The 26,314-nt window shown below is 42.3% G+C and overlaps 1 protein-coding gene across 1 annotated transcript in view; it reads right to left on the bottom strand.

Moving 5' to 3' along the window:
- Positions 1–26,314, bottom strand: part of LOC125484575 (E3 ubiquitin-protein ligase TRIM39-like) — a 32,820-nt gene that overhangs the window by 2,027 nt on the left and 4,479 nt on the right. The window contains exons 3-5 of the mRNA XM_048603941.1: positions 3,427–3,522; positions 2,157–2,387; positions 1,178–1,335 (exon numbers count right to left, since the gene is read on the bottom strand). Coding sequence (XP_048459898.1) covers positions 1,300–1,335; positions 2,157–2,387; positions 3,427–3,522 — 363 coding nt within the window. The 3' untranslated portion in view covers positions 1,178–1,299. The remainder of the gene's footprint in view (positions 1–1,177; positions 1,336–2,156; positions 2,388–3,426; positions 3,523–26,314) is intronic.

Raw genomic sequence — 26,314 nt, 5'->3', positions numbered from 1 at the left:
TCAGACAGCAGGACACGGGGAACACCAACACTCAGACAGCAGGACAGGGGGAGCACCAACACTCAGACAGCAGGACAGGGGGAGCACCAACACTCAGACAACAGGACAGGGGGAGCCCATACACTCAGACGGCAGGACACAGGGAGCACCAACATTCCAGGATAGGGGTCAATAGAATTGATATTTTTCAAGAGGTATTTCTGAGAATTTCTTTTATTGCTTTTTGACTTTCAGGGGTTACCTTTGGTTTTTAGGATTTCTTTATCATTTTTCTGACTTCTTCATTGAATTATGAGGTCAATTAGCCACAATAATGTCTGGATTTGTGGGCTTTACTTCAGTGGTTTCTTAGAACATAGAACACACAACGGTACAGCACAGGAACAGGCCCTAAGCCCACGGTGTTGTACCGAACATAATACCAAATGAAACTAATTCCTTCTGCCTGCCCTTGGTCCATATCCCTCCATTCCTTGTACATTCATGTGCTTATTAAAAGTCTCTTAAAAATCCTTGTCATATCTGCCTCACCCACCACCTCTGGTAGTGCATTCCAATCTGCTACCAATCTGTGGGTAAAAAACCTGCCCCTCATGTCTCCTCTGAACTTTCCTCTCTCACTTTAAATGCATGCCCCCTGGTATTAGATATTTCATCTCTGGGGAAAAAGGTTCTGATTGTCAACCCCATCTTTGCATTTCATAATTTTATACACTTCTGTCAAGTCTCCCCTCAGCCTCTGCCACTCCAAAGGAAACAACCTGAGTTTTTCTAGCCTCTCCTTATAGCTCATACCCTCTAATCCAGACAGCATCCTGGTAAACCTCTTCTGCACCCTCTTCAATGCTTCCACATCCTTCCTGTAATGTGGCGCCCAGAAATGAACACAGTACTCCAAGTGTGGCCTAACCAAAGTCTTATAAAGCTGCAACATGACATCCTGACTCTTGTATGCAATTCCCTGACTCATATAGGCAAGCATGCCAATTGCCTTCTTTACTTGCGTGGCCACTTTCAGGGAGCTATGGTCTTGAACCCCAGGGTCCCTCTGTACATCAGCAGATCAACTGACACCTTGGGCTGCTATTCACTGCCCACCTTATATCTCCCCTCCCCCAACCAGCCAGTCCGCAGACACTTGGGTCTTGCCACCCCCACCTATTGGATGTGTACTCACCTCACTGAATAACCACTGCTGCAGCAGTGAAACTCTTCTTTTGGTTCAAGCATTGGTTACCTCTTGTCCTGTCCTTGCTGCTCCAGTAATTGCAGATTCTGTCTCTTGAGGATCAGCAAGTGTCAGACAATGGAAACTGGTAGAGCTACAGCAGCAGCCTGACAGACAGAATCAAATTTAATAAGCAGTTACCGGCAAGTTCTATCTGTCCAAAGTACAGAAGTGACTGTTTTCAAACTGGTCATCATAAATTTGTTTCACAGCATTTTTACTTACACATATTTACACAGTAACACACACACATACTCACACATATATATTCATACAGTCCCACTTACAGACACATACACTCTCCTTGTGACAATATGTACCTTTCAGAGGGATTTGTTCTGTCCTGTTTCTCTTGAGGAGATTGTAAACCTGGTGCAGAGGTGTCTGTTCCATGGAAAGCAGAATAAATAGCTTTGCGTTTTTAAAATTTAGAAAAAAGAAGCACGAGTGGGTGGAGAAAGGCTCACACAGACCCAGGGATTTAGTTTTGCTTTCAGTTGTTGAAGTTAGGTTTTGAAGTTGAAGCCACTAGAAACAGTTCTCTCTACTGCTGCAAAAGTTTGAGTTGTCTCTCTGCTGCTAGGTTCGTTCTGTTGGCGTGCCTTCTCCTGGGCTGTATTTTTGTATTGTATTGTGTATTTTAATTGAGGTTAATAATAAGGTGTGTTTTGTACAAAACCTAGTAGTTTGACCAATCGGGAATGCGGTGCCTTATACTTCCCTCTAAATAAAATAAAACTTAGGGTTTAGGCTGATATGTTTTGAAGGGTTTGGTCTGGTGTACACACACACACACACACACCACTGTGTACTGTGCACAGGCATCGATACTAGCTCCACCAACATTCTTCAAATAACATATCCTCACACCAGCCTCATAGAAACTCCCCATTGCCCAGCCCTGGCCATGTTTATATTAAAGATGTACCTGAATAGTGGAGAGAGGGTCGGTCTGTAACAAACTCTGGGTTTCTCCATCTATTAATGCAATCTGTTCCATCTTTCTGTTTAATGCTTCAGAACAGCTTTTAATCTGAGAGAGAACTTGGAGCCCCTCCTCGTCGATCAGTCTCACAGTGGATTCTTCATCTTCATCCAGCTTTTTCCTCCATTCAGAGAAGTTCTTTGATACCTTTCCTTTCAGCTCATTGATTTGTGTCTGAAACCCAAGCCAACTCTCATTACAAACAGCCCTTCCTCACAGCTGTTACCATGAGCACATAGCACTTTCCAGGGACAGGACAGCTTGTTTCAATCACTACTATCACCTTTAAGGATAGACAAGCAATGGGAGTGTCCACTGGGAGGGAAAACAACATTTTATCAGGGGTACCTTGAGTTTAAAAGAAATGGCACTGTATTTAGACTGGGGTGGCACTGCTACCTGTCCATCCATCACCTGGAGTGATGGCTCCAGTTTTGGTGCCAGAACCTGGTGAAGGAGATTGAGATTCTAAGTGGACGGTAACTAGAATGCCAAGGAGTGTAATGGATTTTAGTTGAAGGGATCGGCTGCAAAGGATCAGTAGATTGAGATAAAGGCAGACAGAAAGAAAGACATGCTGAAGATGTTCAAAACGATGAAGAGATTGTTGGATCATTGGGTGAAGTATTTGAGAACGATCAGTATGGTCAAACTAGACAGCCTCTGAATTAAATGCACAAACACAGAGTTAGATTAGACACTAGGATCCTTGATATCTGGAATAGAATCCCTAAACATATGGTAGGATTGGAGTCACTCCCACCCTTTAAAAGGAAGCTGGAGTGGAATTTCCCCTGAGTTTGTTCTGAATTGGCTACAGGTATTTGATCTCATTTCCGTTTGCCTTTCCTAGGTCAGGACATGGTTCAGGGTGGATCAGTGGGTGTGTGATTGAACCATCTCTGCATGGGGCAGGCTCACTAGGATTAGTGGCATTTTCTTCCCTTTTCTTTCTATTTTCAGATTATCCAGGCTCCAAGACAAGTCTTCAATTGCCAGCCTCTGACTCTGTGTGTTTCAGTAAATCTAGTGTCCTCGGGAGATGCAAGGAGAATTAAACAGCTTTCCCGTCACATCAAACGCACGGGAACTCAGTATAATCAGCGATTCAGTACCAACAGAACCAGTCTGGTTTGGAAGGTCTGCTTCTGAGGTGCTCACTGACTCAGTGAATCAAGATACTTTGTCCAAATCCAATCCCCATTTTCCCGACCTTTATTTCAGCTTCTGATATCTCCAATTCTTTCTTTTTGCTGGAACAAGTCCTCTGGACTTCACCAATTTTCTCAATTTCTCTCTCTAATTTCACCTGGAAAGACATTTAGAAATTGTTTAAAATAACAATCTGTTTTATGTTGTGCTTTTAACATCATGAAATATCCCAATCATCATCACAGGAGTGTAATCAATCAAAAATTACTCCTAAATCAGAGGAGAATTACTGAATTTAGTGAATGAAAATCCATGGTGTTATGTGATCACCCTAATTGCTGAGTTTAAGGTGATTAGTTTGCCTCTTTACCTTTCGATGGGACACCCCTCAGTAAATATGTAGCATTGTTTGTGTCTCTCCACAAGTCTATAAGGTGCTTATACTGAGGCCCCAGTGGTAGAGTTTGGATATGCAGGAGTCCTGGCTGTACTAAATATGTTTAGCAAGGGCCTCTCTCATGGTGGTCATTCTAAACCTGTCATTTGACCTTGATAGATGTCACAATGAACTTGTGAGTTACTTGCTATGTTTCACATTCCTTGATCCAAAGAATGTTAATTGGTAGATCATACTCAGAAAGGTTGTTCCAAATGGGGTGCTGAGATGGAAGGCAGGCAGTAGATGGATTTAACAGGTTATCATGGAGTGGGGAAGTGAGGTGCAGCATCATGAGTTAGTGGATCAGAGTGACAGTGATGTTTACGAGGACAGGAAGCTGGCAGATGGCAGGATGAGGGTTGGGGGTGGGTAAATGTTGAGTACAGGATTCTAGTTGTGATGCATATTGTTGTGTACAAATGAGGGTCACCACTGTGTGTGTGTGTGTGTGTGTGTGTGTGTATGTGTGTGTGTGTGTGTGTGAGAGAGAGAGAGAGAGAGAGAGAGACAGTGAGAGTGTGTGAGTGCGAATGTATGTGTGTGAGAGAGAGAGAGAAGATCTTTCCCAAGTTGATGCACAGTACTCTGCTACAGAGACTAAGTTCTGGAGTGGCAGAACAGATTCTACAGAAGTGCAACAATGTTCTTACAGGGTTAGGATCAACTCCTGGACAGTGTAAACCCAATTCAGCACCTGCTGAACAAAGCTCCAGTGGCCCTCAAGTCTGAAAGGCAAGATAGAAGGGCTACGAAAGAAGGGAATCATCAAGAAATTAACAACACCTACAGCGAACACCTACAGCAAGCGAACATGAAACAACTTGAAAAGCTGAGAGTATGCATCAAACTAAGGAAACTAAATAAAACTTTTAAGAGATTCACGATCAAATGCCAGCCATCAAAGAAGTTTTGCCACAATTTGCAGATATTAAGTTTTTTTTTCAATCATTTGTGGAATGTGGGCCTCGCTGGCTGGTCAGCATTTATTGCCCATGCCTACTTGCCCTTGAGAAGGTGGTGGTGAGCTGCCTTCTTGAACTGCTGCAGACCATATGTTGTGGGTTGACCCACAATGCCATTAGGTAGGGAATTACAAGATTTTGATCCAGCAACAGTGAAGGAACAGTGATATATTTCCAAGTCATGATGGGGGTGGCTTGGAGCAGAGCTTGGAGATGGTGGTGATACCATGTATCTGCTGCCCTGGTCCTTCTAGATGGAAGTGGTTGTGGGTTTGGAAGGTGCTTTCTGAGGATCTTGGGTCAATTTCTGCAGTGCATCTTGTAGACAGTACACACTGCTGCTCCTGAGCGTTGGTGGAGGAAGCGGATGCTTGTGAATATAGTGCCAATCAAGCAGGCTGCTTTGACCTGGGTGGTGTCAAGCTTCTTGAGTGTTGTTGGAGCTACAGCAATCCAGGCAAATAGGGAGTATTCCATCACACTCCTGACTTGTGCCTTGTAGATGACGGACAAGCTTTGGAGAGTCATGAGGTGAGTTATTTGCTGCAGTATTCCTAGACTCTGACCTACTCTGGTAGCCACTGTGTTTATTTGGGGAGTCCAGTTGACCTTCTGGTCAATGGTAACCCCCAGGATGTTGACAGAGGGGGATTCAGTGATTGTAACACTATTGAATGTCAAGGGATGGTGGTTAGAATGTCTCTTCTTTGTGATGGCTGTAGCTTGTCATTTGCGCGGCGTGAATGTTACTTGTCACTTGTCAGCCCAAGCCTGGAAATTGCCATGATCTTGTTGTGTTTGATCATGGACTGATCCAGTATCTGAGGAGTTGTGAATGGTGCTGAACATTGTGCAATCATCGGCGAACATTCCCACTTCTGACCTAATGATGCACAGAAAGTTATTGATGAAACAGCTGAAGATGGTTGGGCCTAGGACACCACCCTGACAAACTCCTGCAGAGATGTCCTGGAGGTGAAATATCTGACCTCCAATAACCCTGACCATCTTTCTACGTGCCAGGTATGACTCCAACCAGCGGACAGTTTGTCCCCTGATAGCCTTTGATTTCAGTTTTGCTAGGGCTCCTTGATACCACACTCGATCAAATGCAGCCTGGGTGTCAAGGGCTGTCAATCTCACCTTACCCATTGAATTGAGAGTGGTTATCCATGTTTTAACCAAGGTGTCGCTGGGCAGGTCTTGCTGAGCAGGGGCTGCTTAATAGCACTGTTGATTACACCTTCCATCACTTTATTGATGATCGAGAAAACACTGATGGGACATTAATTGGCTGGGTTGGATTGTCCTGCTTTTGATGTACAGGACATACCTGGGCAATTTTCCACATTGTCGGGTAGATGCGGTGTTGTAACTGTACCGGAACAGCCTGTCCAGGGGAGTGGCAAGTTCTGGAGCACAAGTCTTCAGCACTAATGCCAGAATGTTGTCAGGACCCTCAGCCTTTGCAGTATCCAATGTCTCCAACTGTTTCTTGATATCACATGGAGTGAATCGAATTGGCTGAAGACTAGTATCTGAAATGCTGGGGACCATTGGAGGAGGCTCAGTTGGATCATCCACTTGGCACTTCTGACTGAAGATTGCTGTAAATGCTACAGCCTTATCTTTTGCACTGATGTGCTGGGCTCTTCCATCATTGAAGATGGGGATATTTGTAGAGCCTCCACCTCCTCCAGGGAGCTGTTTAATTGTTCATCACCATTCATGATTGGATGTGGTAAGACTGTAGAGCTTACACCTGATCTGTAAATTGTGGGATCGATTAGCTCTATCTATTACTTGCTGCTTATGCTGTTTGGTGTGAAGTACCCTTTTTGGTAGCTTCAAGAGGATGACACCACATTTTCAGGTATGCCTGATGCTGCTGTTGGCATGCACTCCTGCACTCTCATTGAATTTGGATAAGATATACAAGCAAGGGAAGCAGTAGTGTAACAAAGGATTTTGAGAGCAGCTGTTCTGATGAAGAAAGTAGAAGATGCTACAACACAGCGTGAAATCTTCCAAATCCACGTGAACCATGGGTATGTTACAGCACAGAAAGAGGCCATCCAGCCCATTGCGTCTGCTCTCAATTACCAATACCTGTTTTGCAGCTTTGCAGGTTACTGCATTTCAGGTGCTGATCCAAATCCATTTTAAATGAGTTGAGGGTTTCAACCTCAAGCATCACACGGTGCAGTGAATTCTGGGTACATACTGACCTCTGAGTGAAAAAAGGCTTCCTCAAGTTCCTCTAATCCTTCTACCAGCTTCAATCTCAACCCTGATTAGACTTCTCCACCAGAAGAAACAAGTCTTCTCTGTACATGCCAACTGGGCCCTCATTATTTTATACACTTTAATTATACTACCCGTACTCTTTCCAGAGGAAATGTGTCCTTCCTACAATGTGATATGTGCACAAAACTCCAGCTCTGGCCTAACCCATGTTGAATATAGATCCACAATTACATCCCTGCTCAATACTTCACCCTATGAAGAAAAGTACCACCAAATGTCTTCTTTACTATCTCACCTACCTGTGAAGCAGCAACTCAACATGTTTCTGAAAACCATCAAACCAGCACAGAATTTAACAGACAAGTACCTTGCTCAGATCAAACAAACTACCCAACAAGTTTCCAAATGTTGCAAGAATCAGTGATGGAAGGATCACTCAAAAGTGTCAAGGACACACCTATTTCTATGAGTGGATATCAGATACAGAGATATGAATTGACAGCCCAAGATAGCAAACTATACAAAAGAAGGCTAAGAGATTGGGAGGAGAGATGCCTGGATGCATTTTAGCAAGATACTGAGGAATTAGTCAAGTCTGAGGAAGACAAGGCATCTACTGACGAATATGAGCAGTGAAATCAAGGATTATATCAGCTAATGCAATGATTGTAATGCGTATCAAACTAACTATCAAGCTACACAGTTACTAATGACACATTACATCTCAGATAGACCATGGATGAAACCGAGAATAGATCTCTTCACACTCGCAAGAACTGACTATCTTGTCACTGGGAAGTATTATTCTGATTTCACTGGCCATCGCTGAGATTGTCGAATGTCTGAATGCTGTTATGGCATTCTCGACATCATTATGGGAAACTAGGGAAGAGATTGCAGGGCCCCTTGCTGGGATATTTGGATTATCAATAGCCACAGGTAAGGTGCCAGACTTAAGAGGGTGCCTAATATTGTGCCATTGTTTCAGAAAGGCTGCAAAGAAATTCCAGAGAACTATAGGCCTGTATGTTCATGGAATCCCTACAGTGTGGAAACAGGCCCTTTGGCCCAACAAGTCCACACCAAACCTCAGAGGATCCCACCTAGACCCATACCCCTATGACCCACCTAATCTGCATATCCCTGAACACTATGGGCAATTTAGCATGGCGAATCCACCTAGCCTGCACATCTTTGGACTGTGGGAGGAAACTGGAGCACCCGGAGGAAACCCACGCAGACACGGGGAGAATGTGCAAACTTCACACAGACAGTCACCCAAGGGTGGAATTAAACCCAGATCCCTGGCGCTGTGAGGCAGCAGGGCTAACCACTGAGACACCATGTCGCCCATGGACGACACCAAATGGGAAAGTTGCTGGAGGAGATTCTCAGAGAAAGCATTTGGAAAGGCAAGAACTGATTAGGGATAGTCAGCATGGATTTATGTGTGGGAAATCGCGTCTCACAAATTTGATTGAGTCTTTTTGAAGAGATTACCAAGAAGAAAGATAAAGGCGGACTGGTAGACATTGTCTACATAGACTGTAGCATGGCTTTTGACAAGGTCCCGCATGGTAGACTGATTAGTAAGGTTAGATTACATGATACAGAGTGGTGGCAGAGAGCTGTTATTCGGATTGGAGGCCTATGACTAGCAGTGTTCGTTTGTTATATCAATGATTTGGATGAGAATATGGGAGGTATGTTTAGTAAGTATGCAGATGATAACAAAATTGGTGGTATAGTGGACTGTGAAGAAGGTTAGCTAAGAGATCTTGATTAGATCGGCCAATGGGCTGAAAAGTGGCAGATGGAGTTTAATTTAGACAAATGCGTGGTGTTGCATTTTGGTAAGGCAAACCAGGGTCATGCTTATACAATTAATGGTCAGGCCTCAGGGAATTTTGTTGTACAGAGGAACCTAAGATTGCAAGTTCATAGTTCGCAGATAAACAGGGTAGTGAAGAAGGCATTTTGCATGCCTGCCTTCATTGTTCACAGCATTGAGAATACAAGGTGGAACATCATATTGCAGCTGTAGAGGACATTGGTGAGGCCATTTTTAGAATGCTGCATAGAATTCTGGTTGCCCTGCGATGGGAAGGATATAGATAAACTTACATAAGAACATAAGAACTAGGAGCAGGAGTAGGCCATCTGGCCCCTTGAGCCTGCCCCGCCATTTAATAAGATCATGGCTGATCTTTTTGAGACTCAGCTCCACTTACCCGCCCGGTCACCATAACCCTTAACTCCTTTACTGTTCAAAAATTTATCTAGCCTTGCCTTAAACACATTCAGCGAGGTAGCTTCAACTGCTTCACTGGGCAGGGAATTCCACAGATTCATAACCCTTTGGGTGAAGAAGTTCCTCCTGACCTCAGTCCTACATCTGGTTCCCTTTATTTTGAGGCTATGCCCCCAAGTCCTAGTTTCACCTGCTAGCGGAAACAACCTCCCTGCCTCCACCTTATCTACTCCCTTCATAATCTTATATGTTTCCATAAGATCTCCCCTCATTCTTTTGAATTCCAATGAGTATAATCCCAGTCTACTCAGTCTCTCCTCATAATACAACCCTCTCAACTCTGGAATCAACTGAGTGAATCTCCTCTGCACCCCCTCCAGTGCTAGTATATCTCTTCTCAAGTAAGGAGACCAAAAGTGCACACAGTACTCCAGGTGTGGTCTCACCAGGACCCTATACAGCTGCAGCATAGCCTTCCTGTTTTTAAACTCCATCCCTCTAGCAATGACAGACAAAATTCCATTTGCCTTTTTAATTACCTGCTGCACCTACAATCCTACTTTTAGCCATTCATGCACAAGGACACCCAGCGTGCTGCAATTTTTTACCATTTAAAACATAGTCCATTTTGCTGTTATTCCTACCAAAATGGATGACCTCACACTTATCAACATTGTACTCCATCTGCCAGACCTTTGCCCACTCACTTAAACTATTTATATCCCTCTGCAGACTTTCAGTGTCTTCTGCACACTTTGCTCTACCACTCATCTTAGTGTCATCTGCAAATTTGGACATACCATACTTAGTCCCCAACTCCAAATCATCTATGTAAATTGTAAACAATTGCGGTCCCAACACTGATCCCTGTGGCACATCACTAGCCACTGACCGCCAAACAGAAAAAACACCCATTTACCCCTACTCTTTGCTTTCTACTGGTCAAACAATCCTCTATCCATGCCAATACATAACCTGTAATACCGTGCAACTTTATCTTATGTAGCAGCTTTTAGTGTGGCACCTTGTCAAATGCCTTCTGGAAACCCAGAGACACCACATCCACAGGTTCCCCATTGTCCACCATGCAAGTAATGTCCTCAAAGAATTCCACCAAATTAGTTAAACATGACCCATCCTTCATGAACCCATGCTGGGTGTTCCCAATGGGACAATTTATATCCAGATGTCTTGCTATTTTTTCCTTAATGACAGATTCAAGCATTTTCCCCACTACCGAAGTTAAGCTAACTGGCCTAAAGTTACCTGCTTTTCGTCTACTTCCTTTTTTAAACAGTGGTGTCACATTAGCTGTTTTCCAATCTGCGGGAACAACCCCAGAGTCCAGTGAATTTTGGTAAATAGTTACTGGTGCATTTGCTATTTCCCCCATCACCTCTTTTAGTACCCTGGGATGCATTTCATCAGGGCCAGGAGACTTGTCTACCTTTAGCCTCATTAGCTTGCCCAGCAGTGCCTCCTTAGTGATAGTTTCTAGGTCGTCACCTGCTATAACCTTCTTGCCATCAGTTTTCAGCGTGTTATTTGTGTCTTCCATTGTGAAGACCGACACAAAATAACTGTTTAATGCCTCGGCTATTTCCTCATTCCCAGTTATTAAATTGGCCTTCGCATCCTCTAAAGGACCAATGTTTACCTTCGCCACTCTTTTACGATTTACATATTTATAGAAACTTTTGCTGCCTGTTTTTATATTCTGAGCTAGTTTAATCTCATAATCTATCTTACTTTTCTTTATAACTTTTTTTGTGGCTTTCTGTTAGCCTTTAAAGATTTCCCAGTCTACTAGTTTCCCACTACTCTTTGCTTTTTTGTATTTTTTTTTTCAATCTGATACTTTCCTTTATGTCCTTAGACATCCATGGCTGGCACTCTCTTTTCCTACAGTTCTTCCTTATCACTCGAATATACTTCTGCTGAAGACTGTGAAAAATTGTTTTGAAAGTCCTCCACCGTTCCTCAATTGACCCACTTTAAAGTTTTTGCTCCCATTCTACCTTAGCTAACTCCTCCCTCATCCCATCATAGTCTCCTTTGTTTAAGCACAGGTCATTCGTACTGGATTTAACCTTGTCACGCTCCATCTGTATTTTAAATTCGACCATACTGTGATCGCTCCTTCCGAGAGGATCCCTAACTGTGAGATCATTAATTATTCCTGTATCATTACACAGGGCTAAATCTAGGATAGCTTGCTCCCGCGTAGGTTCCATTACATATTGTTCAAGGAAATTATCGCGGATGCATTCTATGAACCCCTCCTCAAGGCTGCCTTGACCGACCTGGTTTGACCAATCGATTTGTAGATTAAAATCCCCCATGATAATTGCGGTACCGTTTTTACATGCATTAGCTATTTCTATGTTTATTGCCTGCCCCACCACAATGTCATTATTTGGTGGCCTATAGACCACACCTATCAGTGATTTCTTCTCCTTGCTATTCCTAATTTCCACCCAAATGGATTCAATCTTTTGTTCAGTAGAACGTATATCATCTCTCACTACCGCCCTGATATCATCCTTAAAAGTCAGAGCAACACCACCTCCCTTACCTTCCTGTCTATCCTTCCGAACAGTTTGATACCCCTGGATATTTAACTCCCAGTCATGACCACTCTGCAACCATGTCTCTGTAATGGCCACTAAATCATGCCCATTTGCCATGATTTGCGCCGTCAACTCATCCACTTTGTTTCGAATGCTCCGAGCATTCAGATAAAGTGCCCTTATGCCAGTTTTTGCACCTTCTTTTTGGGTCCTATCACCTCCATTACTAACAGCTCTTGAGTTCTCCTTCCCTTTAACTTTTTTCCTAATTTTCAATGGAGTTGAAGCTTCCTCATCACCTGCTAACCTGCTGTTTTGCCTTCCCTTTGAAAGGGTACGGAAAAAATTTACAAGAATGTTGCCAGGACTGAAGGTTTGAGTGATAAAGGGAGGTTGGATAGGCTGGGACCTTTTGACACTTGTGAAATGTGACCTTATAGAGGTTTATAAAATCATGAGGGGCACAGTTAAGGTGAATAGCTAAGGTCCTTTTCCAAGGGTAGCGGAGTCCAAAACTAGAGGTTTAAGGTGAGAGGAGAAAAATTTAAAAGAGACCTGAGAGACAACTTTTTCACACAGAAGGTGGCACATTTATGGGATGAGCGACAGAGCAAGTTGTAGAGGCGGCTACAATTACAACATCTCAAAGATATTTGAACAGGTTTAGGGGGATGTGGGCCACATGCAGGCAAATGGGACTAGTTCAGTTCAGGATACCTGGTTGGCATGGATAAGTTGGACCGAAGGGTCTGCTTCAATGCTGCATGACTGTATGACTCTCTGAGAGATGATGCCCTCAATTCACAGGTAAATTATTAATAAAGAATTGGAATATTCAACAGAAAATGTCATCTCAACACTATCCCAGTCAAATGGAAAGGCTTAGGTCACAGTGAAATTCTCCAAGGAACCAAAATCAAAAAACTCTAGAACAGCTCGACACAAAGCAATTATCAAGTGGATAAAAACCTACTGGATGCATGGACAGGTAGCCCAGTATAAAGATGAATATCATTCCCCATACAAATTATACTTCTAAAGATTTAAAAAAATCTATTAAAGCCAGAAGCATTAACATCTAAAAGTGACAGAATCAAAAATGGATTGCAGAAGGCCAAACCCAATTCCAGGATTGAGCTTTGGAGAGCCAGTCAAGGTATAATGCTTCAACGCTTTCAACAAAAGTCGGCACAAGTGGCAACCTGGATGGAATTGTCACCTTGATCATACACGGTAGAAATGAATGAGGAGATATACTGCCGCAAGTTGTAGGCATTCAACTGGAGAAGCTACTCCTGAACTATATGTGGCTGATCAGGAAGATGTGAACGCAACATCTGCACAGTCCACATGTCTTCAATTAAACCCAGACATCCGCTAGACCCATGAACGGAAATGGAACAATGGAAACAACATAGGAATTTCAAGGGAATGTGGACTTCACTGCCTAGGCCAGCATTTATTGCCAATTTCTAACTGCCCTGGAGAAGGTAGTGATGCCCTGCTTTCTTGAACCACTGCAGTCTTTAGGGTATTGGGATACCACAGCAGTGTGGCTTAAACAAGTCTTTGACCTTTCTTAACACGGTCTTCTTAACCGTCACCATAAATTACAACTTCATCTAAATATACAATGCAGTTACAAACTTCAGCTGTGATTGGATTCATGAGCCTCTGGAATGTAGCTTGGGCTTTCTTTAACTCAAATGGCATCACCCGAAAGGTACTTCCAGGTGTACGTCCAGGGTTTACCTTATTCCTTTGCAGTAGTCCTACAAGATCCTTCCACTGTCCTTTCTCTCAATGTGAGAACACAGTATCTAACTGTCCTAAAATTTCTGTTAGCCAGCTGAATAATAGAGAGTTCACATTGAGAACTGTCCATCTGTCCCTCTCCCTTATTATCCTTGTAATTTTCTACTCTTCCTATCACCTGACACAATTGTTCCCTCTTTATCCTCTTCTCTGTAATTATATCTTTTCAGCATATTTATTTAATAACTGATTCTTCTTCCTACGATTAGGAGTATTAGTTAAGTCACTTTACTAAGCCTTCTGACCGCTTTGCACGGACCACTGAATTTCACTTTCAGAAGTTCACTTTGTAAAGGCAACCATACCAATAATTTATCTGCCACTTGAAATACTCTTGTTGATGAATATTTATCCACCCATTCTTTCATTTTTGCCTTTGAGATGTTTAAATTTTTCTGTGCTACACTACACATGCCTGTGAGTCTTTCTAGAAACATGGACACATAATCCAACAACGAGGATTCATCTTTCTGCTTCAAGAACTTCTCCCAATCAATTTTAATGGATCTCTCATCTCATGATCATAAACCAATTCAAATGGGCCTAACTCAGCGGATTCATTTGGGGAATCTTTAGTCGAAAGTAATAAGAAATTTAATCCTTCACCCCAGTCCTTTGGGTATTCCTGACAGTATACCTGAATCATGGTTTTGAGAGTCTGATGGTACCTTTCCATATCTATCTGTGACTATGGACATTATGTTGTTGACTTCAATTGTTTTATTCCCAAACTGCCAATGGTTTCCTGGAAAAATTTAGGCATACAGTAGAAACCCTAATATGACTATATCTCAATTGGTAGTCCATAACAAGTAAGGAAAAGTGCTAACTCATCCAATATGACCCTAGCTATAATTGTCCTTAAAGGAATAGCTTTTGGGAATTAGCTTGTCATATCTGTGACTGTAAAGGTATACTGATATCCTGCTTTCATTTTTGGTAATGGCCCAACACAATCCACTAACACTCAACTCAATGGTTCTACAAAGACTGGTACTAGTTCAAAAATACTGGTCTGATTACATTTTGAGGTTTGGAGACAGGTTCAATTGAGGCTTCATGGGGACATTGACTGGTGTTCTGGATAGTAATTTTATACACGGATATGGGGAAAATGTAGGGGACTGGCGCTAGATAATAGAGATGGTGCAGGCATAATAGCTGAATGGCCTCCTGCTGCACTGTAATGATTCTGTGATTCTGACATGTGTGTCATATTTAAAGAATTACACTATGTCTTCACAATATTGTGGCCATATAAATTAGCTGTTTATTGATGCTGATGTTTTCTGTATTCTTGTATACCCTGCCGTAGGCACTTCATATGCTACACGCATCATATCCTTATGATATCTGGGTGGTCGCACTGTCTGATGCACAACTATCCACTCTTTGCTCATAGGTCTGTGAGGATAGCATCGAGCTTGTAGCTGCTCCTGGGACTGCAGGCTTAATTAAAGAGTTATCATCATTTAATTAATTCACTAATAAGATTTTTCTTCATTTTGTTTCATTGACATTCAAAAAAAACCAAAAAAAATCACAACTTTATTTTCAAACAGACTTTTTAACGAGCTTTTCAGGGGCTACAGTGAACAGCTGCAGATTTCATTTATTCCAAATTTAGAAGCTTAAAGAAAACTGTATGCGTTAAAGGGAGTGTTTCTTTCTTTGCAAGAGTTGATCGTGATTTTTTTTCAACTCAGACATTTTTAAACGAGATTTTCGGAGGCCTTCTGTGATTGGCTGAGGTTCTTTTTATGCTAAATTTGGAAGCTAAAAAACTATACCTGTTTTAAAGTGAGTTTTTTTTTAATCTAACATTGTTTTAGAAAGCCAAACAGTTTTCTTTAAAAAGGAGTTGTTTTCTCAGTTTGGGGTGTCCTAGATGTGGTTGGCTCTGGAGAAGACTTTTTTTGAGGAATTTATTGAAGAGGAGTCATTTTAATTATTTATTCAGCTTAGTGGTTAATTTTATTTAAGATTTATATGTTTGATATATGTACATACATGTTTTAATTTTTTGTCCTATTTACCATTACTTTCTGTAGGTAATGAAAGGCAGTTTATTTTACATATGAGGGGTTATTGAAAGTTCCTTTTTTTTAGGCTTAATGTTTTTGAGGATATATAAGGGATACAGAGTGAGATGGCTAGTAGGTTTAGAAAAATGAGAATGTTGCAGGATCAGTTAGATAGATGGGTGACTGTCAGGAAGGCTAAGAAGATAGTTCAAAAGTCTCCGGTGGTTATTTTTCCATCAAAAAGATATTCAGTTTTTGCTACTTATGAAGGGGGAAAATGGAAGTGGCAGTCAGTTATTGGACATGAGGGATGATTCTTATGTCAGGCAGCATTTGATAAAATTTAATGGAATTATTGTTATAGGAGACTCTCCTGTCAGGGGCATAGATAGCAGATTCTGTGGCAATGATCTGCTTTCTTGGTGCTAGGATTAAGGGCAGCTCTAAGCATTTCAAGCATATTGTTAAAGGTGAGATTGAGACACCCAAAATTATTGTACACATTGGTTAGAATGACGTTTTCAGGGAAAAGATTCAAGTATTACAGTGAGTTTAAGGGGTTAGGTAGAAGATTAAAAAATAGAACCTTAACAGTAGTAATCTCTGGTTTACACCCAAAGCCAAACTCAAATGAGGGAAGGAACAAAAGGATAATGGAGATAAATCAATGGCTGAAGAGGTGGTGTATTGTTCAGAAATTCAGGTTTTTGGACAATTGGAATCTCTTTTAGGACAGAAAAGACCTGTTCAAAAAGGATGGATCTAACCTGAACTGGAAAGGGACCAATATTTTAGCAGGGAAATTTGTTTGTTCCATAAAGGAGACTTTATACTGATAGAGATGGGGAGTGGACAAATTCTAAGTAGCAATATAAATAGAAAGAGTGATGGGAAAGGTTCTGAATGTGAAGAGAGCATATCAATTAGAACAGAAAGACAAGAGAGAATCAGTGTATGTAGTAACACATCAGTTTTTACTGTGGAAAAAGAACCAGGGGCTAGAAATGCAGAGGAATAATTTCTGATGTTTTAAAAACAGTTCATATTACAGAAGAGGAAGTTCAAGAGGTCTTAGAGAATATAAAGGTGGATAAATCTCTGAGACCTGATCCAATGTATCCCGGAACTTTGTGGGAAATAAGACCGGAAATTGTGTGACCCCTTGCAGAAATATTTGCATCATCTATAACTACGGGTGAAATGCCTGATGACTGGACGGTGGCTAATGTTGTACCTTTGTTTAAGAAACATTGTAAGGAGAAACCAGGGAACTATTGACCTGTGAGTTTGATTTCAGTTACGGGTAAATTGTTGGAGGTGATTTTAAAAGATAGGATTTATGGACATTTGGAGAGGCAAAAATTGATTAGGGATAGTCAGCATACATTTGTGCAAAGAAAATCGTGTCTCACAAAACTTGATTGAGTTTTTTGAGGAAGTTGCCAAAAAGATTATGAGGGCAGATCAGTAGACAAACAAAGACATAAATTGCTAGAAAAGTTCAGCAGGTCCAGCTGCATCTGTAAAGAGAAATCAGAGTTTTTGGGTCCGGTGACCCTTCCTCAGAATTGTCCTCAGAAACGAACAGCAGTAGACGTTGTTTACTTGGACTTCAGTAAAGCCTTCGACAACGTTTTGCCAGTAGACTAATTAGAAAAGTTAGGTCACATGAGATTCAGGGTGAGTTTGCCAACTGGATACACAACTGGCCTAATGGTAGGAGACAGAGAGTAATGGTGGAGGGTTGCTCTTAAACTGGAGGCCTGTTTCCAGCAGTGTTCCACAGGGATCGATTCTGGGCCCTCGCTTGTTAGTCATTTATGTTAATAATTGGGATAAGAGTATAGAAGGTATGATTAGTAAGTTTGCAGATGACACCAAAATTGGTGGCATAGTAAACAGTGAAGAAGGTTTTCTAAGATTACAAAGGGATCTTGATTAAATGGGTCAATGGGCTGGAAAATGGCAGATGGAGTTCAATCTGGATAAATGCAAGGTATCGTATTTTGGTACAACAAACAAGGGTAGGGCTTATACAATTAATGGTAGGGCCTTGGATAGTGTTGTAGAACAGAAGAGCCTAGGGGTTCAGGCACATAATTCTTTCAAGTTTGCGTCACATATAGACAGGGTAGTTAAAAAGATATTTGGCACACTTGCCTTAATTGCTCAGTCTTTTGAGTATAAGAGTTGGGAAGTAATGTTGAGATTGTACAGGACATTGATGAGGCATTGGAATACTGTGTCCAATTGTGGTCACCCAGTTATAGGAAGGATATTATTAAGGGGGAGAGGGTTCGGAAGAGATTTACCAGCTTGTTGCTGGGTATGAGGTCATTGTACACATTTGAACTAACGACATAGGAAGAGAAAAAGATGAGATTCTGAGGAGAGAATGTAGGAAGTTAGGCAGGAATTTTAAAAGTAGGTCCTTGAGGGTAGTAATATCTGGATTACTCCTGGTGCCATGAGCTAGTGAAGGTAGGAATAGGAAGAAAGAGCAGATGAATGTGTGGCTGAGGAGCTGGTGCAAGGGAGAAGGATTCACATTTTTGGATCTTTCGAATCTCTTTTGGGGTAGAAGTGATCTGTTTAAGAAGGATGGATTGCACCTGAATTGGAAGTGGACTAATATACTGGCAGGGAGATTTGCTAGAGCTGCTCAGGAGGATTTAAACTAGTAAGGTGGGGGATGGGGGTGGGGGGAGACCCAGGGAGGTATTAAGGAAAGAGATCGGTCTGAGACTGGTGCAGTTGGGAAAAGGAGCAAGGCAGGAACAAAGCAGAGAATAAAATAGGACTAATGAATTGAACTGTATTTATTTCAATGCAAGAGGTCTAACAGGTAAGGCAGATGAACTCAGGACATGGTTGGGAATGTGGGACAGGGATGTCATAGCAATTACAGAGACATGGTTCAGGGATGGACAGGACTGGCAGCTTAAATGTTCCAGGGTATAGATGCTATAGGAAGGATAGAAAGGGGGACAAGGGAAGAGGGGGAGTGGTGTTTTTGATTAGGGATAACATTACAGCTGTAATTAGGGAGGGTATTGTTGAGAATACATCCAGGAAGTTACTTGGGTGGAGCTGAGAAATAAGAAAGGGATGATCACCTTGTTGCGATTGTACAATAGACCCCGCAATAGTCAGCAGGAAATTGAGAAACAAATTTGTAAGGAGATCTCAGTTATCTGTAAGAATAATAGGGTGGTTATGGTAGAGGATATTAACTTTCCATACATAGACTGGGATTGCCAAAGTTTAAGGGCTTGGATGGAGAGGAATTTGTTAAGTGATACAAGAAAATTTTCTGATTCAGTATGTGGACGTACCTACGAGAGAAAGTGCAAAACTTGACCTACTCTTGGGAAATAAGGCAGGGCTGGTGACTGATGTGTCAGTGGGGGAGCACTTCAGGGCCAGTGACTATAATTCTATTAATTTTAGAATAGTGATGGTAAAGGATAAACCGGATCTAAAAGTTAAAGTTCTAAACTGGAGGAAGGCCAACTTTGACGGTACTAGAACTTTCAAAAGTTGATTGGGGGTGGTTGTTTGCAGGTAAAGGCATGGCTGAAAAATGGGAAGCCTTCAAAAATGAGATAACCAGAGTCCAGAGACAGTATGTTCCTGTTAGAGCGAAGGGCAAGACTGGTAGGTGTAGGAATGCTGGATGACTAGAGAAATTCAGGTTTTGGTCAAGAATAAGAAGGAAGCATATGTCAGGTATAGACAGCAGGGATCGAGTGAATCCCGAGAAAAATATAAAGGCAGTAGGAGTATACTTAAGAGGGAAATCAGGAGGGCAAAAAAGGGACATGAGGTAGCTTTGGAAATAGGGTTAAGGAGAATCCAAAGGGATTCTACAAATACATTAAGGACAAAAGGGTAACTAGGGAAAGAATAGGACCCTTTAAAGATAAGCAAGGCTGCCTACGTGTGGAACTACAGGAGATGGGGAGAGAAACTGAATGAGTATTTTGCATCAGTGTTTACTAGGGAGATAGATATGGAAATGTACAGAATGTAGGGAAATAAATAGCGACATGTTGAAAAATGTCCATATTACAGAGGAGGAGGTGCTGGATATCTTAAAATGCATAAAGGTGGATAAATCCCCAGGACATGAACAGGTGTACCTTAAAGCCCTGTGAAAAGCTAGAAGACTGGAGGTCGGCTAACGTGCTGCCACTGTTTAAGAAAGGTGATAAGGAAAATCCAAGGAACTATAGAGTGGTGAGCCTGACATTGGTGGTGGGCAAGTTGTGGGAGGTAATCCTGTGGGACAGGATTTACATGTATTTGGAAAGGCAAGGACTGATTAGGGATAGTCAACATGGCTTTGTGCGTGGGAAATCGTGTCTCACTAATTTGATTGAGTTTTTTGAAGAAGTAACAAAGAAGATTGATGAAGGCAGAGCGGTGGACACGATCGATATAGAGTTTAGTAAGGCATTCGACAAGGTTACTCATGATAGACTGGTTAGTAAGGTTAGATCACACAGAATAGAGGAAGAACTAACTATTTGGATACAGAACTGGCATGAAGGTAGAAGACAGAGGGTGGTGGTGGAGAGTTGTTTTTCAGAGTGGAGGGCTGTGACCAGCGGTGTGCCACAAGGATCGGTGCTGGGTTCACTGCTTTTCATCATTTATATAAATTATTTGGATGTGAACATACGAGATATAGTCACTATGTTTGGAGGTGATGCCAAGATTGGAGGTGTAGAGGACAGTGAAGAACGTTACCTCAGAGTACAATGGGATCTTGATCAGTGGGCCAATGGGACGAGGAGTGGCGGATGGAGTTTGATTTAGATAAATGTAAGGTGCTGCACTTTGGAAAGGCAAATCAGGGCTGAACTTATACACTTAATGGTGAGGAACAAAAACAGAAGTTGCTGGAAAAGCTCAGCAGATCTGGCAGCATCTGTGAAGAAAAAGTCAGGGGTAATGTTTTGGGTCCGGTGACCCTTCCTCAAAACCGATGGTGGCTGGGAAAACATCAGTTTATATGCAGAAAATAGGGAGGGCGGGGTGAGCTGGGGAGTAAACGATAGGATAGGGGCTGAAGAGTGACAGGTGAAATTAATATCGGTGGGCAAGAAGAAAGATTGGAATGGAAATCCCGTCGGAGAGAGGAGCACAACTTCTTCAAAGTGGGCATGCCTAGAAGAGATGTGGCAGTGAGTAAATACTAAGAACTGCAGATGCTGTAAGTCAGGAACAAAAACAGAAGTTGCTGAATCTGTGAAAGGTTTGAGTTATAAAGAAAGGCTGGATAGGCTGGGATATTTTCCCTGGAGCATAGGAGGTTGAGAGTCAACCTTGTAGAAGTCTAGAAAATAATGAGGGGTGTAGATAGAGTTAATGGTAGTTGTCTTTCTCCTAGGATTGGGGATTTCAAAACAAGGGGGTACATTTTTAAGGTTAGAAGAGAGATTTAAAAAAGACATGAGGGGCAAATGTTTCGCATGGAGGGTGGTTCGTGTACGGAATGAACCTCCTGAGGAAGTGGTGGAGGCAGGTACGATTACAACATTTAAAAAACATTTGGATAAGTACTCGAATAGGAAAAGTTTGGAGGGATATCGGCCAGGAGCAGGCAATTGGGACCAGTTTAGTTTGGGATTATGGTTGGCATGGACTGGTTAGATCGAAGAGTCTGTATCCTTGCTGTATGACTGTATGACCTCTTTGACGTCTCCACTTCCTCATCAGAACTCCACTTCTAACAAAGTAAGATTCTGGAACCCCGTCAGCCACAGCCTCAGGAAGACATGCCAAACATTCTTTTGAATTGCCATCATCCTTAAATAGATTTTCAGCTACCCTAACATCTATTTGTGATATTACTGTGATCTCTGATGGTGGGCTTTGTTAGTTATTGCTCTAATCACCACACATGATGGAAAAATACCTAGAACTGTTACATCTCTTTAGCCTCAACTGGACTTTTCGTAGAAATGGGCACACCTATGACTTTCAGTCCTGCCACATCATTCCCCAGAAATAAAACAATTCCAGCACTGGTAATTTCTTAACTATACCAACTACCAACACAGATAACAAATCACACTCCAACTGGATCTTGTACAATGGACCCTGGAATATATTCTCCACACATTCTGTTACCAATACTTTGACTTTCATTGAAATTTCTAGAGGGAAAACTAAATCCTTTTCCAACCTCAGAGTTTGAGTAGCCCCTGTATATATTAGCATTGTTCTGGGGTTGGATTTTGCCTTTGAAGAGAAAGGGATTCTCTTCCCATGAGATACAAACCCTTCTTATCTGTCATCTATTCAATGTTCTTCTGGCACCCGTGGCAGTGTCTAAATCTAGTTTACGAGTTGTAGTTAAACCACAATCTGATCCTTGACCTTTGCCTTCTGGTTTCCTTTCCAGACTCATTCTTACAAACTCCACTAAGTTTCTTGACTATCCCGTTCAACTTCTAGCATCCTGAACAAATGTGTCCCACTTTGCTACAATGAAAACACCGTGGCTTCCAAGTATCACCTCCAACCTCAATACTTTCCTTCCTGACCTTTGGGCAATCCAACTGTCCATGCCTTACCCTCACTACAAGCCTTCATTTCACTCTCCCAATTTCTATCCCTTTCAAATTTATGACGGTGACAGATAAAAAGGTTTAGAATTATCTCAAATAATTGCCAGCCATTATTGCTGCCCGTCTAGTAGTTGTAACCCTTTAGTCCTCAACATGGGTCCTTATTGTGGACAGTACTGAGTTTTAAACTTCCTCTCTGAGAATAACCTCTTCGGACATGGTTTCACCTTCTAATGTTCATATCCACCTGTCAAAATTACTCTGCTTAATCTTTCAAGTTCAGTGTTGGTTTGTGTTCAGTGAAGGATAGATTTCATTTGCTTTACCTGTCAATTTACTCTACATAAACGATGTTCAGTCCCCTTTTGCCCAATTCATTTGCCGAGCCATTTCTTCAAATGACTTGAAGAATGTTTCCAAGGTATTTTCCTGAAATTTTGCAAGGGCCTGTGCAAACTTAAACATTTCATTCCTGGACTTCATATGATGACTCAGACTCTCCTCACCATTTCCAGGGCTGCATAAGCATCTGATGTCTCATGTTTCAACTGCATCATTTAAAGCTTATATTTTCTCACTTCTTTAACGAAAACTGAATATCACAAGCTTCTGATATTTCACACCTGAAATGCTTGACCTCTTTAATATTTACTCTCAACCCAAGTGCTGCGCTAATATCTCAATTATCTCTGTCTTTTTAGCTCTGCCGGGCCAATAAACATGCTCTTTGAAATTTGCATTCAGAATGCTAAAAGTTGGAAGGGATACCCATGAGGTTTAGTGGAATTTGTAAGAATGAGTCCAAAAAGTAAACTAGGAGGAAAGGGCCAGGGATCAGATTTGGCTTAAACTGCAACTAAGAGACCAGAGTTAGACACTGCTGGGAATGCAGAAGAATATTGGGTAGATAAGTGTTACGAAGGTTCTATATCTAAAGAAGAAATAACCCCTTTTTCTTCAAATGAAAAATCCAAGCTCATTATAATACTAAGAGAAACTGGAGCTATTCGCTGGTTTGAGAAGGATTTAGTTTTCCCTCCAGTGAATTGTGAGTAAACAGAATAGATGGAGAATATACCCAGGGTTCCATTGTACAAAGTCTAATTGGAGTGTGATTTGTTGTCTGGCCCAGTGGTAGTTCACAGAATCCCTACAGTGTGGAAACAGCCCCTTTGGCCCAACAAGTCCACACTGCCACTCAGAGCATCCCACCCAGACCCATCCCCATATAACCCACCTAATCTACTCATCCCTGAACACTATGGGCAATTTAGCATAGCCATCCACCTAGCCTGCACATTGTTGGACTGTGTGAGGAAACCGGAGCACCCGCAGGAAACCCACGCAGACACGGGGAGAATGTGCAAACTCCACACAGACAGTAATCTGAGGGTGGAATTGAACCCAGGTCCCTGGCACTGTGAGGTAACAGTGCTAACCACTGAGCCACTGTGCCACTCCAATCCAGTTGGTGCAGTTAAGAAATTACCTGTGACTGAAGTTGATTTATTTCTGGGAAATAATGTGGCAGAACTGAAAGTGAAGACTGCTACTGACAACTCTTCCACTAGCAGGAAATATTTTGTCATTTCCAGTGCCATGGTTTAAATCAGCACAGAACCTGATGTCTTCCTTCACCTGTATTATTTACCAATACCCACAAATCCTCGTTGCTTCTATTTCTAAATTAATCTAATGAAATCCAATCCAACTACAGACCATGAGTCCAAACTTGGTTTCCAGCATGCTATCCTGTGTGTCGTAACAAAGTCCCACCATTCCCAGAGTCATCACAAAAATTAAAGATTTATGAAGTGTGCAAAGTTCCCAACTTACCTTACTTTCAAATTTAGTTTGATGGAAAGTATTGGCCTGGATTTCTGTACTGAACAAGAATGACTATTTATTAAAAGTATGTGGACTTTAGCTACAGGTAACAGTTACAAACTGTCAACTTGTTTTCAGCGGCGGCAGCGCAGCTGTTTTTTTTAAAGTTTTTTTTATTATTCTGGAAATCTAGAGTAGAGGGAATGGAAGCTAGGGCAGTTGCATGCTCCTCTTGCAGGATGTGGGAGGTAGGGTCACTGCTGGTGTTCCCTCTGACTTCACTTGCGAGAAGTGCACCCAACTCCAGCTCCTCAAAAACCGCGTTAGGGAACTGGAGCTGGAGCTTGATAAACTCCGGATCATTGGGGACGCTGAGGGAGTGATAGAGAGGAGTTATAAGGAGGTGGTCACACCCAAGGTACAGGAAAAAGGTAGCTGGGTGACTGTCAGGATGGGGAAAGGGAATAGGCAGACAGCACGGGGATCCCCTGTGGCTGTTCCCCTCAATAATAAGTATACCGTTTTGGATACAGTTGGGGGGTACGACCTACCGGGGAAGGCCATAGCGGACTGGTCTCTGGCACTGAGCCTGGCCCTGTGGCACAGAAGGGAAGGGGGGAGAATAGAAGAGCAATTGTAGCAGGGGATTCAATAGTAAGAGGCACAGACAGGCGGTTCTGTGGACGCGAACGAGATGAACAGATGGTACGTTGCCTCCTAGGTGCCAGGGTCCATGATGTCTCGGATTGTGTCTTCAAGATCCTTAAGGGGGAGGGTGAGCAACCAGCAGTCATGGTACACATCGGTACCAATGACTTAGGTAGAAAAAGGACAGAGAATGTGAAAAACGAGTACAGGGAGTTAGGTTGGAAGCTGAAGTCCAGGACGAACAGGGTAGTTATCTCTGGATTACTACCACTGCCACGTGATAACGAGGTAAGAAATAGGGAGAGAGTGCAGCTAAACACGTGGCTACAGGGCTGGTGTAGGAGGGAGGGCTTCCATTATGTGGATAATTGGAGCACATTCTGGTGAAGGTGGGACCTGGAAAGGAAGGACAGGTTGCACCTGAACCAGAAGGGCACAGATATCCTGGGAGGGAGGTTTGCTCGAGCTATACGGGATGGTTTAAACTAGATTGGCAGGGGGTGGGGAACTGGATTTGTAATTCAGAGGATGAGGTATTCAGCCTTCCAACAGACGCAACAGGGAGTGAGGTTGTTAATAAAGAAATGCGGTCGATGAAGCGTAATTGTGGACACAGAGATGGTTTGAGGTGTGTATACTTCAATGCTAGAAGTATCAGAAATAATGCGGATGAACTTAGAGCATGGGTCAGTACTTGGAATTACGATGATGTGGCCATTACAGAAACTTGGGTAACTCAGGGACAGGAATGGTTGTTGGAAGTTCTGGGATTTAGATGCTTTAAAAGAAATAGGGAGGGTGGAAAAAGAGGCAGGGGAGTGGCATTGCTAGTCAGGGCTAGTATAGCAGCTGCTAAAAGGCAGTTCGAGAATGATATGTCTACAGAGTCAGTTTGGGTTGAGGTCAGGAACAAGAAAGGAGCAGTCACTTTGTTGGGGTTTTTTTTTTACAGACCCCCTAATAGTTGCAGAGAAGTGGAGGAGCGGATTGGGAGACAGATACCGGAAAGGTGCAGAAGTCACAGGGTTGTAGTCATGGGTGACTTCAATTTTCCAAATATTATTGGAAACTTTTAAGTTGTAATAGTTTAGATGGAGCAGATTTTGTCCAGTGCGTTCAGGAAGGATTCCTGTCACAGTACGTAGATAGACCAACACGAGGAGAGGCCATTTTGGATTTGGTGCTTGGCAATGAACCGGGCCAAGTGTTAGACCTGTTGGTAGGACAGCATTTTGGCGGTTGTCCTCGACAGCAGGGTCAAACGAGTTAAACTTCCCAAAGGCATTATGTAAGAAATACTTACACCAATTCAAAGATGCCTACTGTGAACAAATTTCTTTAGGATTATGCTTTACTCCCATCACCACTAAATTGATGCCACAAAGGCCTTTATCTCATCACCATATCTCACTTTATTTACTGATGAACAGTATGTAACTTTTATACTACCTCATTCAGCATCAAGTACCAGAGTGTCAGTATCTCTGACACTCGCCCTTTTTATATGTCAGCCAGTGCTCTTTGATTAGACCAGACAATCAGCCCCATCATATTCTATGTTGTCCAGCTGGCTGACCTCATTACAATC

This window comes from Rhincodon typus, chromosome 12, assembly GCF_021869965.1.
Source record: "Rhincodon typus isolate 14 chromosome 12, sRhiTyp1.1, whole genome shotgun sequence".
NCBI lineage: Eukaryota > Metazoa > Chordata > Chondrichthyes > Orectolobiformes > Rhincodontidae > Rhincodon > Rhincodon typus.
Note: the sequence above shows the minus strand (reverse complement) of the source record. Positions and strands in the feature narration are given on the sequence as shown.